Here is a 14,490-nt window from a genome sequence, read left to right as displayed (position 1 = left end):
AATTTAATGAAAGTAAGTATATATTTAATCAAAAAATGAAGAGGAAAAAGAGTTTCATCATTAGGGTTTCGTAAACAAAGAGCGCATGCATGGGAAGGAGTAGGACAAAGATGGAGAAGAATCCACGAGAAACTGAAGAAAGAAGAAACTCTGACTCACTTCCTCTGGATATGCTGTTCGATATCCTCTTGAGGTTGCCGGCCAAATCCGTAGCGAGACTCGTTGGCGTATCAAAGTTATTTGCAACAATCATCCGAAGTAAAGATTTCACCAGAGCCTTCAGGCTTCGATCTTCGAAGCAGAAGCAACGTATTCTCTTAGCTTTCACTGAACTAGATAAAGAAAAGGGACGCGAGAACTGGTTCTTCTTCTCTTCTTCATTACCTACAAATGAGGAATCATCATCATCATCAACGTCGTCATCATCATTATCATCATCTTCATCATCACCGGTTTTTCTGTTTAGTATGGCTTGCCCTGCCCCGGATATTCGGTACGATCGACCTGAATGCGTACATGGGTTGGTAAGTTTTGTCTATGGTGGGGAACAAGTCATATGTAATCCAAGCACGGGAATATCCATTACCCTACCTTTAGTCAAATCAAGAAGAGTTCTCAAAAGGTATTTAGGGTATGATCCTGTTGATGGCCAATTTAAAGTATTGTGCGTGACGGAACCAATCTTTAGTACCGATATGCGAGTTGCAGCTAGTGAGTGTGTAGTGTTTACATTGGGATCATCATCATCATCATCCCATGATCAAAACTCATCATGGAGGAAGATTGAGTGCAGTAGTCCTCACCGTCCTCGATCTAACGGTGTTTGTATTAACGGAGTTTTGTATTACTATGCTAACATGGGCACGAGAACGATGGAACGTCCTAGCTTAGTGAGATTCCAAGTGAGGTCTGAAGATTTTGATTTTCTCACTAAACTGCCTACGGAGGATCAATATTGGATTAGAACTGGTCCAAGATTGATCAACTACCAAGGGAAAGTAGCCTTAGTCAATGGAATTCGAACGACATTTAGTTTGTGGGTCTTGGAGGATTTCGAGAAACAAGAATGGGTGGAAGTAACTTTATCTCTCAGTCCTTGGAGAGGAGAAATTCGGTTGCGTCCTTTAGACGTTAGAGGCACTACTCAGACGGGTGAGATAATATATGCATCGTGTGATGTAGACGACTTTTATCTTCTCCATCACGACCGTAAGATGAATGATCTTAACGTGGTTGAGATTGAACTTGAAGAAAGCTCAGAGTATGAGTTTGGACGATTTGGTGGGGTTGTTAGTTTTTTGGATTATGTAGAGAGTATTATGCTTTCATAAATACATATATAGATTTCATTTGTCTCTCTTTTCATCCTAAAATTCAAGGTATTTTTTTTTAATATATAAAGGGTTTACATTTTCAGCTCCGGATGCTTTTAATTTCCTCTTGAACCGATTTTACGGCATTTAGTTATCGTTCTTGAGAAGTTCATAAAATTCTCTCTTATTATTCACAAGACCTAAAGGTCGATATATATACATACATATGTCGGTGATAGCAAATCTAAGAGAATATACATCAAATATGTAAATACAATCTAAATGGAAATAATTCCGTATTGTTAAGATACGAAGTTTGTCGTCCAAGTCTTCGTTAATACCCCTCCTCAAGTTGGAGCATGCAAGTCTCGAATGCCCAACTTGGAAAGAAAGACAGTGAACTCCTTTCGGCCTAAAACTTTTGTGAGAATGTCCACAAGCTGGTCCTTAGTTGACACATGAGAAGTAGCCACAATTCCACGAACAATATCATCACGAATATAATGACAATCTGTTTCAACATGTTTTGTACGTTCATGAAAGACTGGATTAGCAGTGAGGTGAATTGCAGATTGATTGTCACACCGAATAGTCATAGGAGCATCATGAGAAATACCGAAGGCCTTGAGTAAAGACTTAAGCCATTTAAGCTCACGTAAAACCTCAGTCAAGACACGGTATTCAGCTTCAGTGGAGGATAAAGAAACAACGTCTTGTTTCTTTGTCTTCCAGGAGATCGGAGAATCACCAAGTTGAACGATCCACCCTGTCACAGAGCGTCGAGACAAAAGACAGTCTGCCCAATCGGAATCACACCATCCTGTCAAATGAAAAGATGATCCAGCGCGTAACAAAATGCCTTGTCCAAGGGTGCCTTTAAGATATCGTACAACATGTAATGCCGCATCCCAATGTTCAGCCCTTGGTGCATGCACGAACTGAGACAAAAGATGGATCGAATAGACAAGATCAGGTCGAGTCGCAGAAAGATACACCAAGCGGCCAACGAGACGTTTATACGAGGCAGGATTAGCAAGAAGAGGACCAGATGCCAAGGCAAGACGATGCTTCTGATCAATAGGAAAACCAGCTGGCTTACAGCCCAAGTAACCAACCTCTGTCAAGATATCGGTACAATACTTGCGTTGGCACAGATAAAACCCCTCCTTACTCCGAGCTACTTCAATCCCCAAAAAATACTTCAGAAAACCAAGATCTTTCATATGAAATCGAGTCGATAAGTATGTCTTGAATTTTCCAATAAACACAGGCGAGTTATCAGAAATAATCAAGTCATCGACGTACACAAGTACACGCAGGATCAATCCGTCCTTAGAGTAGACAAAGAGTGAATAATCCGTATGTGTTCCAACAAAACCAAAATCACGAAGTGCAGAAGTGAGTTTGGCAAACCAACATCTAGGTGCTTGTTTCAAACCATAATTGATTTCCGGAGTCGACAGACGCGAGATCCTAAATCTGATCGAAAGCCCGGAGGAAGCTTCATATAAACCTCCTCTTGTAAATCACCATGAAGAAACGCATTATTAACGTCCATTTGATGCACTTCATAGTCCTTTTTTGCTGAAATGTCGAGAAAAATACGTACCGTAGACATTTTGGCTACCGGTGCAAAAGTCTCATCGTAATCAATGCCTTCGACCTGCTTGTTGCCAAGAGCAACAAGTCGGGCTTTGTACCGTTCAATAGTACCATCATCGCGATGTTTAATCTTAAACACCCACATACAACCAATTGCCATTTTGCCAAGAGGCAAATCTACCACATCCCATGTATGATTTAGTTCTAGTGCCTGTACTTCACCACTAACCGCAGTTCTCCATCTTTCATCTGCCATGGCGTTTTTAAACGACTTTGGTTCAACCGCCACCGATAATGCCATTAAATATCTGCGGTGGTTAGGCGAAAAACGATCACAATTGTGATAAGCAGAGAGAGGATGGACCGTACCTGAGAGGGCTGATGGAGTGGTGATCGTGAGAGAGGTGGGAGAGAGAGAGACTGTATTCACTATGTGATCTTTCAGTCGTGTCGAACGCTGTTTCTGTCGATGACCACGACCCAATAGTTCCGTAGACTCTGTAGTGGAATCTTGCGGAGGTGGCTCAGAAACAGAAGCTGGTTCAGAGTCTATGGTTGGTGTTACAACCTCAGAATCAGTCGGATCAACAGGCACAGCAGTGTGTATAACAACATCATCAGAGTCGTCAAGAGAACCCATCGTCGGTGGATCAAGAGAAGAAGATATCGGTTCTGGAACATCCTTCGAGAAGAACGTCAAAAATGGAAAAACATTCTCTTGAAATACCACATCTCTTGAAACAAAAAAAACTTCTTTTTCAAGATCAAAGAGTCGCCACCCTTTCTTCCCTGGTGGATAGCCAATAAAAACACATTTTCGAGCTCGAGATGCAAATTTGTCCCCATTTGTATCCAAGTTGTGTGCATAGCACAAGCATCCGAAAACACGAAGGCGATCAAAGGCTGGAGGCCGTCCATGAAGCATTTCATATGGTGTTTTGTTGTCAAGAAGCTTCGATGGAGTTCGATTAATCAAATGACAAGCCGTAAGTGCACATTCTGACCAGTACTCGATTGGTAAACCGGATTGAAACCGTAAAGCTCGCGCGACATTCAATATATGTCGATGCTTCCGTTCGACACGTCCATTTTGTTGAGGAGTGGCGACACAAGAGGTTTCATGAACTATCCCTTGTTCACGAAAAAACTTTCCAAGACAGGTAAACTCTGTTCCATTATCACTTCGCAAAACTTTTATATTCCCATCAAACTGTCGTTTTGTAAGTGCAACAAAATCACGTATAGTAGCTGAGACTTCAAGCTTATTTGGAAGAAGATAAATCCAAACAGCTCGTGAGTAATTATCGACAATTGTTAAGAAGTATATAGATCCACATATTGCCGAAACACGGTAGGGACCTCAGAGATCGCAATGAATCAAATCAAAAGGTTTTACTGGTTTATTAAAACTGTCTGGAAAAGATTGTCTGGTTTGCTTGGAACGTAAACAAACATCACAAAGGGAAGAACAAAGCTCATTACTACTAGAAAAACCAACACCCGGAATTAAACCCACTACGCGAGGAGACGGATGACCTAAGCGTCGATGCCACAAAACTATGTCATCATCGATACTGGTATGATAAGCTTCAACCGTCTCAAGTCCTCGGAAGTGGTACAGTCCCTCACTCTCACGTTCAGCCACTCCAATCAGCGTCCTCGTCATGCGGTCATGCAAAATCACAAGTTTATCGGTTACTTGACCAACACAATAATTATCGGTTACCAATTGGCCAAAAGAAATCAAATTCGTATGGAATCCTTCCACGTAATAAACATTTTGAAGCTCTAGATGAGCTGTGAGTCGAATGGTGCCTTGCTGATCAGACAACACATTCTCGCCTGCAGGTAAACGAACCCAAACCGGAGATACAGGTCGCAAATCCTTGAGCAAGTCCAAACATCCGGTCATATGATGAGTTGCGCCTGTATCCAAAATCCAATACGGGTCATCGTTCTTACCGCTTAATCGTGTGGTCGAAGAGGTTGAATTTGGCTTGAAAAGCTTCAGAAGCGTCTGCCATTGAGCATCCGAAAAACCCGTTAAACCTTGTCTGTCTGCATCAGTGAGAGCAAGATTGGCTGCCACCGTAGGTTCACCACCAAGAACCTGAGTTGAATTAGCACGTGCAGCCACACCTTGTCCTCGACCCATCGCATTGCTGCTTCCACCTTGTCCTCCTTGAATGTTGGTGCGATTTCTTGGTCGATCGCCCCACCACTCAGGAAAGCCTATCACCCGAAAACAAGTTGATGCGATGTGTCCTGTTCGTCCACAACTCGTACAGACCACATTCGACCCAGCGTTCGATCCTCCATTGAAGTTGCGAGATCGAGAGTTCCCATTCTCTACTCCATTGTTACGCCGTGGAGCAGATGATGATGCCTGAGCTGCAAAACTCATAACCGGAGTGGCGTCTTTTTTCGCATTTATCTGCACAGTCTCGTTTTGCATGATCGTTTGATAAACGGTGTCGAGGTCAGGCAAAGGAATCTGCGCACAAATTTGAGAACGTACAGCACCATGTGTGGCATCATCAAGCCCAAAGAGAAAATCATGAACACGAATCATGTCTCTTTGCTTGTCGTGAGCTGTTGGTAAGTCACATTCACACTTGTTACAAGCACAAGTCTTCATCGGCAAGCAATCACTCATGGCGTCCCAAATCTTTGTCAAACGCCCAAAGTACTCATCGATGGAGGAGCCCATCTGTCGACAATTAGCGAGTTCGCCACGAAGTTGTTGAAATCGTGCTCCACTTTTGAGAGTAAAACGCCTCTTAATATGATCCCACAAGTCTTTAGCCAACTCCCGATGAGAGATGTTGGTACGAATTTTCGGTTCGATCGTCAATTTAATCCAAGTGACGATCAAGTGATTGTTTGCCGTCCAATCCTCAAGGTCTGGTGATCCATCGGACGGTTTCGGAATGCTTCCATCGACGAAAGCAAACTTTTTTCGAGCACTCAAAGCCAAACGTAGATTTTGAGCCCATTCATCATAGTTTTGCCCGTTGAGCAAAGGCTGAGAAATCACAGCTCCAGGATTATCTCCAGAGGTGAGGTCGTAGGAAGAAATCGTCTTCCTCGTCGTGGTCGTCGATGTCTCTGCAACAGTACCATCGTTTTTGGCCATCGCAGAAACGAGATCAAGGTCGAAAAATCAAACGATATCAACCGATCGGGAAAAAAACAACTGATTAAGAACTCAAAGTTTCAAATTCGAGAGAGAATCACTGATTAACTCTTTCGTGGCTCTGCTACCATGAGAAGTTCATAAACTAGAATTCTCTCTTATTATTCACAAGACCTAAAGGTCGATATATATATATATATATACATATGTCGGTGATAGCAAATCTAAGAGAATATACATCAAATATGTAAATACAATCTAAATGGAAATACTTCCGTATTGTTAAGATACGAAGTTTGTCGTCCAAGTCTTCGTTAATAGTTCTTGTTGTCCGGTTAGTTTAAAGCATTTACGATAACTAAATGCCGTAAAATCGGTTAAGAAGAGATGAACTTTTGAAGAAATTAAGACAGAATCGAAATTGAAGCCAAGCCAATGATTTTGGTCAATAACAGCATCAATTTTTTTTTTAATAAACAAGTGTATTTTAGGATATGTTTATATGTATAACAATGGTTTTAGTCAACTACCATGCAAGTTGTTCTTGGAATTTTAAAATTAGTGACATTAACATACGGCAGTAAATTAGTGATATTTGTAAGGCACATGCAGCGTTCGGCAAATTAAAGTAAGCTTCGTTACGGACTTGTGCCCGTTTAAGAATCCGAAACGATTTTTCCTTTCACAAAATTAATAATTTTTTTGCTAATTCTTTATATATATCTCTATCGTTGGCGGTGGAGTTTTTCTCTATGATCAAGACGTGCATCAGTATAAGAATACGGTTTCTTAGGGACTAATGTCAACTTTTAATGGCTTTTTATCCCAAAATCAATTACTAAATTGTTTTCAACAAAACATCATAGCTAGAAACACAATACGGTTTAGTCAATAGCCACCATGGAAAGGCCATCCAAGGAACAAGAAAACAACGGTGGAGTTATAAAAGGACGACACTCGGATCCAATTCCTCTAGAACTTTTGTTCGTTATCTTCTTAAGATTGCCGGCGAAATCCCTAGCGAGATGTGTCTGCGTATCAAAGCTTTAATTTGGGCATCCATAATCCGCAGTCAAGATTTCATCAAATCTTTCCAATCTCAGTTGCGTATCCTCTTCTTTGTAAGGGATTATTACCAAACAAGATTCGAGAATTGGTTCTTCTTGTCAAGCCAAGAAGGAACATCATCTATTGTTTCTCGTACCACATGTCACGTCTCTGGTTCCAGATCTAGATGTCGTCAGCCTCAAGAAGTCAATGGCTTGATATGTTGTGGATATGGTAGGAATCCAGTGATTTATAATCCCACCACAGAAAAATCTCTTACCTTACCGAGAATCTATGTTGGTCAAAACGTTGGACCATACGTGGAAAACTTTCTTGGATTCGATCCGGTCAACGAGCAATATAAGGTATTTGTCCATGACTCCATTGCCTGGTAATCATAGTGGAGATAGCATAATACCATATAGGGAACATAAAGTTTTTACATTAGGAGCTCAAGGTTCATGGAGAATGGTCGAGTGTTACACCATCCATTGTCCTGGAACTATAAGCATATGCATCAACGGGGCTGTGTATTACGGTGCTTACACAGGGGAGAGTATGAAGCATCTTATCTTAGTGAGATTTTATGTGAGGACGGAAGAGTTTGGTTTTACTGAAATGCCTGAGTCTGTCCATAGTCTAAGTTATTATACATCAACTCTAATGAACTACCATGGGAAAATAGCATTAGCATATTCAAAAGGTTACGATACATATGAATTGTGGGTTTTGGAAGATGCTAAGGAGCATGAATGGTCGAAGATATCTTTTTCTACAAGGTCGTGGATACAACCTAATGTTAAATTTAACGTTGAGGGTATCACTCCCATGGGTGAGATTATTTTAACGCCGAGGTATGGTATTGATTTCTATGTTGTCTATTACAATTTAGTGACGAAACAATTCAGAAAGATTGGGATTGAAGGATTTAAAAGTCCTGGTGGAGTAATTATTTCATGGGAGTACGTTCAAAATAGTACTATGCTTTTGTAAGAAAGAAAGAGTTTGATTGATAACTTGAAGCCAGAGTGATGTGCATTGTGAATATTGTTGTTTTTTTTTTCTCTTAAATCAAATATTTGGTGTGCTGTTTGTGGATGTTGTGTAAATTGTCCCTTTTTTGTTAATTTGTTTGCTGTATTGAAGTCAACTAAACATTTGCTTACAAGCAAACCATCAAAATATAAATGAAAGATATGGTGACTACTCACTTGAAGGTTTCCACTTTGGCTGAGTAGAAGAATGTGCCTATTTTTTTATGCTTTGAGAAAGGCAGTCTTGTGAACCTTGTGGTCATTCGTCATTGTGACGTGATTTTGACTAGCTGTGCATGCAAGTGGCTGTTTCAGCCTGAGTTCCACGCAGGCTTACCTAAATTCGAATGAGTTTTAAAAAGGGTCAGTGACGCTCTTTTAAAAAAAAAAAAATAAAAAAAATAAAAACAAGAAAAGCGATGTAAACAAATTCATAATTTACTGACCATAACTCTCATACTTCCCAGTGTTCATAAAGTTGGTAAACTCTGAAGGTGAATCACTGATCTCTTTGTACTGTTTCCACCACTTCATGAAACTGCTCTTCTCCAAGAAAATCTCCGGCGAAACCTCACGTTTTCCGATCATCTCCCACACGTATTCCTCAAACTTGACGAGTTTTGCGATCGATACCTCGTCAGTCATCCCCTCGTGTGTTTTCATCTCATTGATTACGACCAAGGCTTCCTCCACTTCAGCCCAGAAGCAAGAATCAAACGTTAAAAGATCACTCAGATCTCTATTCTCGCATCTAAAAGGTTCTATCGATGCATTTCCAAACCATTTCTCGAGCATAACATAGTGGGAAGACCTTCCTCCTTCAACTGAGGAGGTTTCCAGATACTCTGTCTTACAGTTGCGGTAATATTCAGCAATATCGAGCGGTTCAATCATTCTTCTGTAATTGTTCCCTGCGAATAGAAACCGTCTCTTGAGAATTGATATATCGCTCTGAGGCTTCTTCTTTGCATCTTCAACCACCGATGTCCAGTAACCGTTTAGCTCTTTCTTAAACGCCTCAACCTTTATATTGGCTTTGGCTTTGGTTGGAATCTGCAACCGATACTGATCGTAGTAACCGTTCTTGTCCCACCTGCTTACCTTTTTGTACCATTCTAGATACGCCATTAAGATCTTCATGTCGTTTAGTTTCTTAAACGGGTCAAAACGCACCTTCTTTTCCGCACGTTCCTTCATTCGTTTTATGAGATCATCACTCATCAATCCTGAATCCTCCATAGATAACACCGACTGGTTCAGACGATGTAGAATCTCGCCGTAGTCTTCTACTAGATCCGAGTTAACACCCTTTAGCAACTCCATGACCGCTTCAGGGTCCTCGATGCAAACACACTCGGTTTGATCATTACAGATCAAGTAGGTTCCAAAAGGCTTGAAACCCTCTGTGATGGGAGTTTGTGCAGCATCAGCCACGTGAAGGAAACATGATTTGCTCACGGAGTTCTCTAGATTCTGTCGCAGCCTGGCGTCTCCAACGAAAGGCGAGCCAAACGTGATGCACAAGGGAAATTTTTGTCCTGGCTTGACTGTTTCTAGCATCCATAGTGTAAAGAGAGATGCGACGGATCCTCCTAACCCAGCTCCGGTGATGATCACCGGTTTCTTTGATTCCAGAAACTACAAGACACAGATAGCTTTTAAGATTCATAGAGTTGTTGTTGACTTGGAAACCTTTAGTCAGAACAGAGTATCAGAAGCTATTGACTGAAATTGCAAGGAGAGATATGTTTAAGCAGAGGCACAAGACAATCATGTCTAAAGAGAGTTTATCAAAGGGCTAGTCTTTGAGTGGAGTTAAACATTACCTCTAATTTGAGTTGAGGGATAGTTTTATTGTTAACTTTTGACTCAGGATCTTGATCAGGAACAGGACTAGAAGCAGAAGTATAAGACATTTGCTCTGAGTCGATCAGCAACTACAAGACACAGATAACTTTTAGTATTCACAGAGTTGATGACTCGGAAACCCATACTAGATTAGACAGAACAGAGTATCAAAGACTAATTTCGAGCGGAATTGAAAATTACCTCTGATTTGAAATCAGGGAGATATTTATTAAAAAGCTCAAAAGCAGGTGTATGAAGAGTGAATGAGGGGGTTGTCTCGGAGCAGAGGAAGTGAAACGGATTAGGAGCTTCTGGCTCAGGACCAGGAACAGGAGTGGGAGCAGAAGCAGAAGCATAAGATCCATTTCTGCTAATCGGTGGCGCAGAGAAAACCACAAATGTAAATTTGGCTTCTTGGTAAATCTTGAATCCTCGAGAGCTTGATTTCTGTATCTCTGAGATCTTAGTCCACGAGCTGTCTAAGAGACCAGAGGTCAAAATAAGCTTCCCAAGCTCAATACCCTTTCTAAAACCACGGACAAGAAATTTAGTCAATGTCCACAGTCCTATATAGTCAATGAGCGCAAGAAGTTGAGCAAAGACTAAACAAAAATTGAAAGAGAGTAATCGTAATACTTACAGTGACGAAGAATCCATGGCCTGATCGAGTTAGAACAATATGTGGAGAAGAAAGTTCAGAGGGACAAAACTATCGAAAGCAGACAAGGATTGATGTCTCAAAAAGACTGTAGTTATATGGGCCCGTAGTTATATACATACATGAATATTTAAAATATATATAAAATATAAAACAGTATTGTACAGTCAAATGATTAATAAAAGATAATAGTTAACTGTTCCTCTCTCTTTTCCACGAAAATATCTCAAGAAGACTTGTTCCATATACGATTCACACAAGTGTGAATACAAAATTTGCATATTTAAAGATAGTAGCGTTACAGTAAGTGTCAACGCTCCCAGCCATGAGTTTATCTTTAAACCACTTGATCATATCACAAAGAAAATGTAGAATAAACTTACATGTATATATAATGTATTTGATAATTAAGTCCTCTCAAGACCTTTCGAATGATCCTCAAACACTAATATTTTGGGTGGTATCAATACCCATGTCAACCAAATCCACCTTATCCTCAAGGTGAAAGACTAATCAGTTAAAATGGTAGATGCAGTAAACTCCAATTGCGTTAGGATCAACAAACCATTCTTAGAAATAGTTTTGACAGTGATCCAAAACATCTCTGCCCGACCATTAGGCCCGAATATATGATCAGTGTTTATGACTTTATGTGTTTGAGATCATTCAGGAAGGTCTTGAGAGCAAAATATTGACGCCCATTATCATCTAACCTTTTTAATTACGCCTCTAAGTCACACGAGACACTAGATTATCTTTAGTAATATTTTGACTATTTCAATATCAATTTTAAAATTTAAGTTAGTGTCACTTGTTTATATATATATATATATATATATATATATATATATATATATATTGTGATATTTTGATGTAGTGTGTATTTATTTTTGTCTTATTCTTTTTACGGCAACTGTGTGTTTATTTTAATAAATCAAATCTCATATACAAGTTAAAGAAAATGGGAGAAGCGTCAAATGAATTCTATAATATTTCCTGTTCTAGAATTTATATATGAAAATTGATTTTTTTATAAATTTTGCAGATGTGGCTGTAGTCACAGTGAATGCTGAGATGTGTAGTTATACTTTTTGTTCGTTTTACTGTTGGTTTGTTTGCCACTTTGAAATCAGGTAGTAAATGTTTGTTTACTAATGTTACAAACACCATCAGAGAAGAGAGCAGATTCTATTTACTACCTTATTTTGCTTTTTAAAAAATATATGAATCCGCTCTACAATTCAAACTTTTGCTTTTTAAAACTTTTTTTTTTATACAAGAGAAGAGAGCAGATTCTATTTCTTTTTTTACGAAAAGAAATTGGCAGTGAAATTTCATAAAAACTAATAATTTCTTGTAAATAAAAATATTAATCAATCATCGACTCAAAATGCAGTGTAACCGTTAAATCATTCATCTTCAGGAGACCTGACCATAAGTCTCGTACATCCTAGTGTTCATAAACTCAGTGAATCCTGAAGGTGAAGACCTAAAGCCTTTGTACTCTTTCCACCACTTCATGAAACTGCTCTTCTCCAAGAAAATCTCCGGTGAAACCTCACGTTTTCTGATCATCTCCCACACGTATCCCTCAAACCTCACGAGTTTTTCCAACAACACCTCTCTCTCGTCGTCTCTCATCACCACTTGTGTTTTCAGCTCATTGATTACAATCAACGCTTCCTCAACTTCAGCCCAAAAACAAGAATCAAACGTCAAAAGATCACTCAGATCTCTACTTTCGCATCTAACCGGTTCTATCATTTCCGCCTTGAACCACTTCTCGAGCATAACATAGTGACGAGACCTTCCCTTGGTTCGATACTCCTTCTTACCACTAAGGTAATACTCAGCAATGTCTAGCGGTTCGAGCATCCGTCTATAATTGTTCCCTGAGAAGAGAGACCGCGTCTTGAGAACCGATTTCTCACTCTGAGGCTTCTTCTCCACTTCTTCAACCAATGATTTCCAGTAATCGTTTAGCTCTCTTTTCCGCTTCTCAACATCCATATCGACTGGTGAAACATAAGACGCGATATGTGTCTTGAACCGGTCGTAGTAACCAATCTTGTCCCTCTTGCTTTTCTTTTTGTACCACTCTAGATACACCATTGATAGTTTAATGTCGTTTAGTTTCTTAAGCTGATCAAAACGCTGCTTCTTCTCCCCTGCACGTTCTTCCATTCGACTGATAACATCATCAATCTTCATCAGTTTTGAATCCGCCGATGATAACACTGGTTGATCCAGACGATCAAGAACTTCTCCGTAGTCTCTCCAGCCTACTAGATCCTTGTCAACACCGATTAGCAATTCCAAGACCGCCTCGTGGTCTTGAATGCAGATACATTCAGATTCAAAACAGATCAAGAACGTTCCAAAAGGCTTCAAGAAACCCGCCGTGATGGGGTTTTGTGAAGCATCAGCCACGTGGAAGAAACATGAGTTCCTCAAGGAATTCTCAAGAATCTGTTGCAATGAAGCGTCTCCGATTAAGGGAGATCCAAACGTGATGCACAAGGGGCGTGGTCGTTTTGGCTTGATAGTTTCTAGAAGCCATAGCGTGAAGAGAGATGCGGCGGATCCTCCTAACGCAGCTCCGGTGATGATCACCGGTTTCTTTGACTCGAGCAACTGCAAAAGGCCACACATATAACTTTTCAAGATTCACAAAGTTGTTGACTTTTGTGAACTACAGAGAGAAACAAATTATGAACAGAGTACCAAAAGCTAGTTGAGTGAAATTGCAAGACAATTATGTTTAAGCAGACAAAATAAACTAAGTCTCAAGATTTTGGTGTTGGTCTTAACCTCAGACAGTGTTTGGTAAAGTCGTTGCCTTGAAAAAAGCCAGACTCTAAGCAAATTCTGAAGAGAAAAAAAGAGACAGCTATTGAGTGGAATAAAAACATTACCTTTGATTTGAGGTGAAGGAGATTTTCCTTATAGGCAGAGACAAAAAGCTGAAACGCAGGTGTGTGAAGAGAGAATGATGAGATCTTCTCGGAACAGAGGAAGTGAAACGGATTTTGATTTGGTGTCCCGGAAAGAAGAGTCGAAGCAGAGTTTAAAGAGCAATTTCTGCGAATCGGTGGTGCAGCGAAAACCACAAAGGTGAATCTAGCTTCTTCATAAATCTTGATTCCCAAAGCTGAATCTTTATTCGGATAGCTTGATTTGTGTATCTCAGAGATCTTACTCCATGAGCTGTGTAAGAGACCTGAGCTCAACATAAGCTTCCCGAGCTGAAAACCCTTTCTAAAACCAAGGAAACCCCCAAAAAATTAGTCAAATGTCCAAAAAAGATTTTCAAAAAAAGACAATATCAAACAAAACAAAACAAAAAGGATTTAAATTCAATGATTGAGCCGCAAGAAGTTGAGAAACGGAGAAACTAAAAGAAAGAAAAAGGAAGTAACCGTAATACTTACAGTGAAGAAGAATCCATGGCGTGAGCAGGAACAGATCGGCGGTAGAAGGCAATTAAAAGGGACGAATTATCGATCGCAAGTTGACAGTTAATGTCTGAAATTGAGAGGAGTCATTTTCTCATAATATTGATCACCTTAAATAGCCAAAATAAATAGTTAATTACTCGGCGTCGATAAACTATAAATAGTTGATATCTCTTTTCCGCGAAGATTCGTTCTCCTTCTCCATGAAGCTTTTATTTTGTTAACACATTCTCGATGGAAACTTAGGAGGCGATTTTTGTTGACTTTGAAATAACACAAAAGTGTGAATACAAACACATTTGCGTTTTGAAAACAGTAGCATGACGTCGTGTATAATAGCACGAGAAAAGAAGGAAAACGTCATTAACGATTTGTTTAGTATTGGCTCACAATTACA

The 14,490-nt window shown here is 39.8% G+C and overlaps 3 protein-coding genes across 4 annotated transcripts; 1 reads left to right on the top strand and 2 right to left on the bottom strand.

The window, feature by feature from the left end:
- Positions 1–110: 110 nt before the first annotated feature.
- On the top strand, positions 111–1,331 carry LOC18018234 (putative F-box protein At1g31000). The gene is made up of 2 exons (XM_024156505.1): positions 111–361; positions 467–1,331. The coding sequence occupies exons 1-2, from the start codon at positions 111–113 to the stop codon at positions 1,329–1,331; spliced, it is 1,116 nt and encodes a 371-aa protein (XP_024012273.1).
- Positions 1,332–8,188: 6,857 nt separating this feature from the next.
- Positions 8,189–10,679, bottom strand: LOC18018232 (senescence-associated carboxylesterase 101). 2 transcript variants are annotated; one of them, XM_024156921.1, is made up of 5 exons: positions 10,621–10,679; positions 10,182–10,506; positions 9,959–10,069; positions 8,579–9,770; positions 8,189–8,469 (listed from the first exon to the last, which is right to left on the bottom strand). In XM_024156921.1, exons 1-5 carry the CDS (start codon positions 10,635–10,637, stop codon positions 8,444–8,446), a joined length of 1,671 nt encoding a protein of 556 aa, XP_024012689.1. In that variant the 5' UTR covers positions 10,638–10,679; the 3' UTR covers positions 8,189–8,443. The 2 variants fall into 2 exon arrangements, with proteins under 2 accessions (XP_024012689.1, XP_024012690.1); XM_024156922.1 differs by lacking the exon at positions 8,189–8,469 and having other exon boundaries at positions 8,571–9,770.
- A 1,298-nt stretch (positions 10,680–11,977) lies between these two features.
- LOC18018231 (senescence-associated carboxylesterase 101) lies at positions 11,978–14,287 on the bottom strand. The gene is made up of 3 exons (XM_006399948.2): positions 14,070–14,287; positions 13,554–13,896; positions 11,978–13,272 (listed from the first exon to the last, which is right to left on the bottom strand). Exons 1-3 carry the CDS (start codon positions 14,084–14,086, stop codon positions 12,058–12,060), a joined length of 1,575 nt encoding a protein of 524 aa, XP_006400011.1. The 5' UTR covers positions 14,087–14,287; the 3' UTR covers positions 11,978–12,057.
- Between the last annotated feature and the right edge of the window lie 203 nt (positions 14,288–14,490).

Source organism: Eutrema salsugineum, unplaced genomic scaffold, assembly GCF_000478725.1.
Source record: "Eutrema salsugineum unplaced genomic scaffold, Eutsalg1_0 scaffold_2, whole genome shotgun sequence".
Taxonomy (NCBI): Eukaryota; Viridiplantae; Streptophyta; class Magnoliopsida; order Brassicales; family Brassicaceae; genus Eutrema; species Eutrema salsugineum.
The sequence above is the reverse complement of the archived record's forward strand: the minus strand, read 5'-3'. Positions and strand labels throughout refer to the sequence as shown.

Excerpts from the sequence above, each read along its gene's own strand:
- LOC18018234 (XM_024156505.1), top strand. The coding sequence starts at position 111 with ATGGAGAAGAATCCACGAGAAACTGAAGAAAGAAGAAACTCTGACTCA. Across the intron at positions 362-466 it reads GAAAAGGGACGCGAGAACTG|TATGGCTTGCCCTGCCCCGG; the intron begins GTTCTTCTTCTC and ends TTTTCTGTTTAG.
- LOC18018232 (XM_024156921.1), bottom strand. Across the intron at positions 9,771-9,958 it reads TCCCTCAACTCAAATTAGAG|TTTCTGGAATCAAAGAAACC; the intron begins GTAATGTTTAAC and ends TGTGTCTTGTAG. Across the intron at positions 8,470-8,578 it reads TGGGAAGTATGAGAGTTATG|GTAAGCCTGCGTGGAACTCA; the intron begins GTCAGTAAATTA and ends ATTCGAATTTAG.
- LOC18018231 (XM_006399948.2), bottom strand. Across the intron at positions 13,273-13,553 it reads TCCTTCACCTCAAATCAAAG|TTGCTCGAGTCAAAGAAACC; the intron begins GTAATGTTTTTA and ends GGCCTTTTGCAG.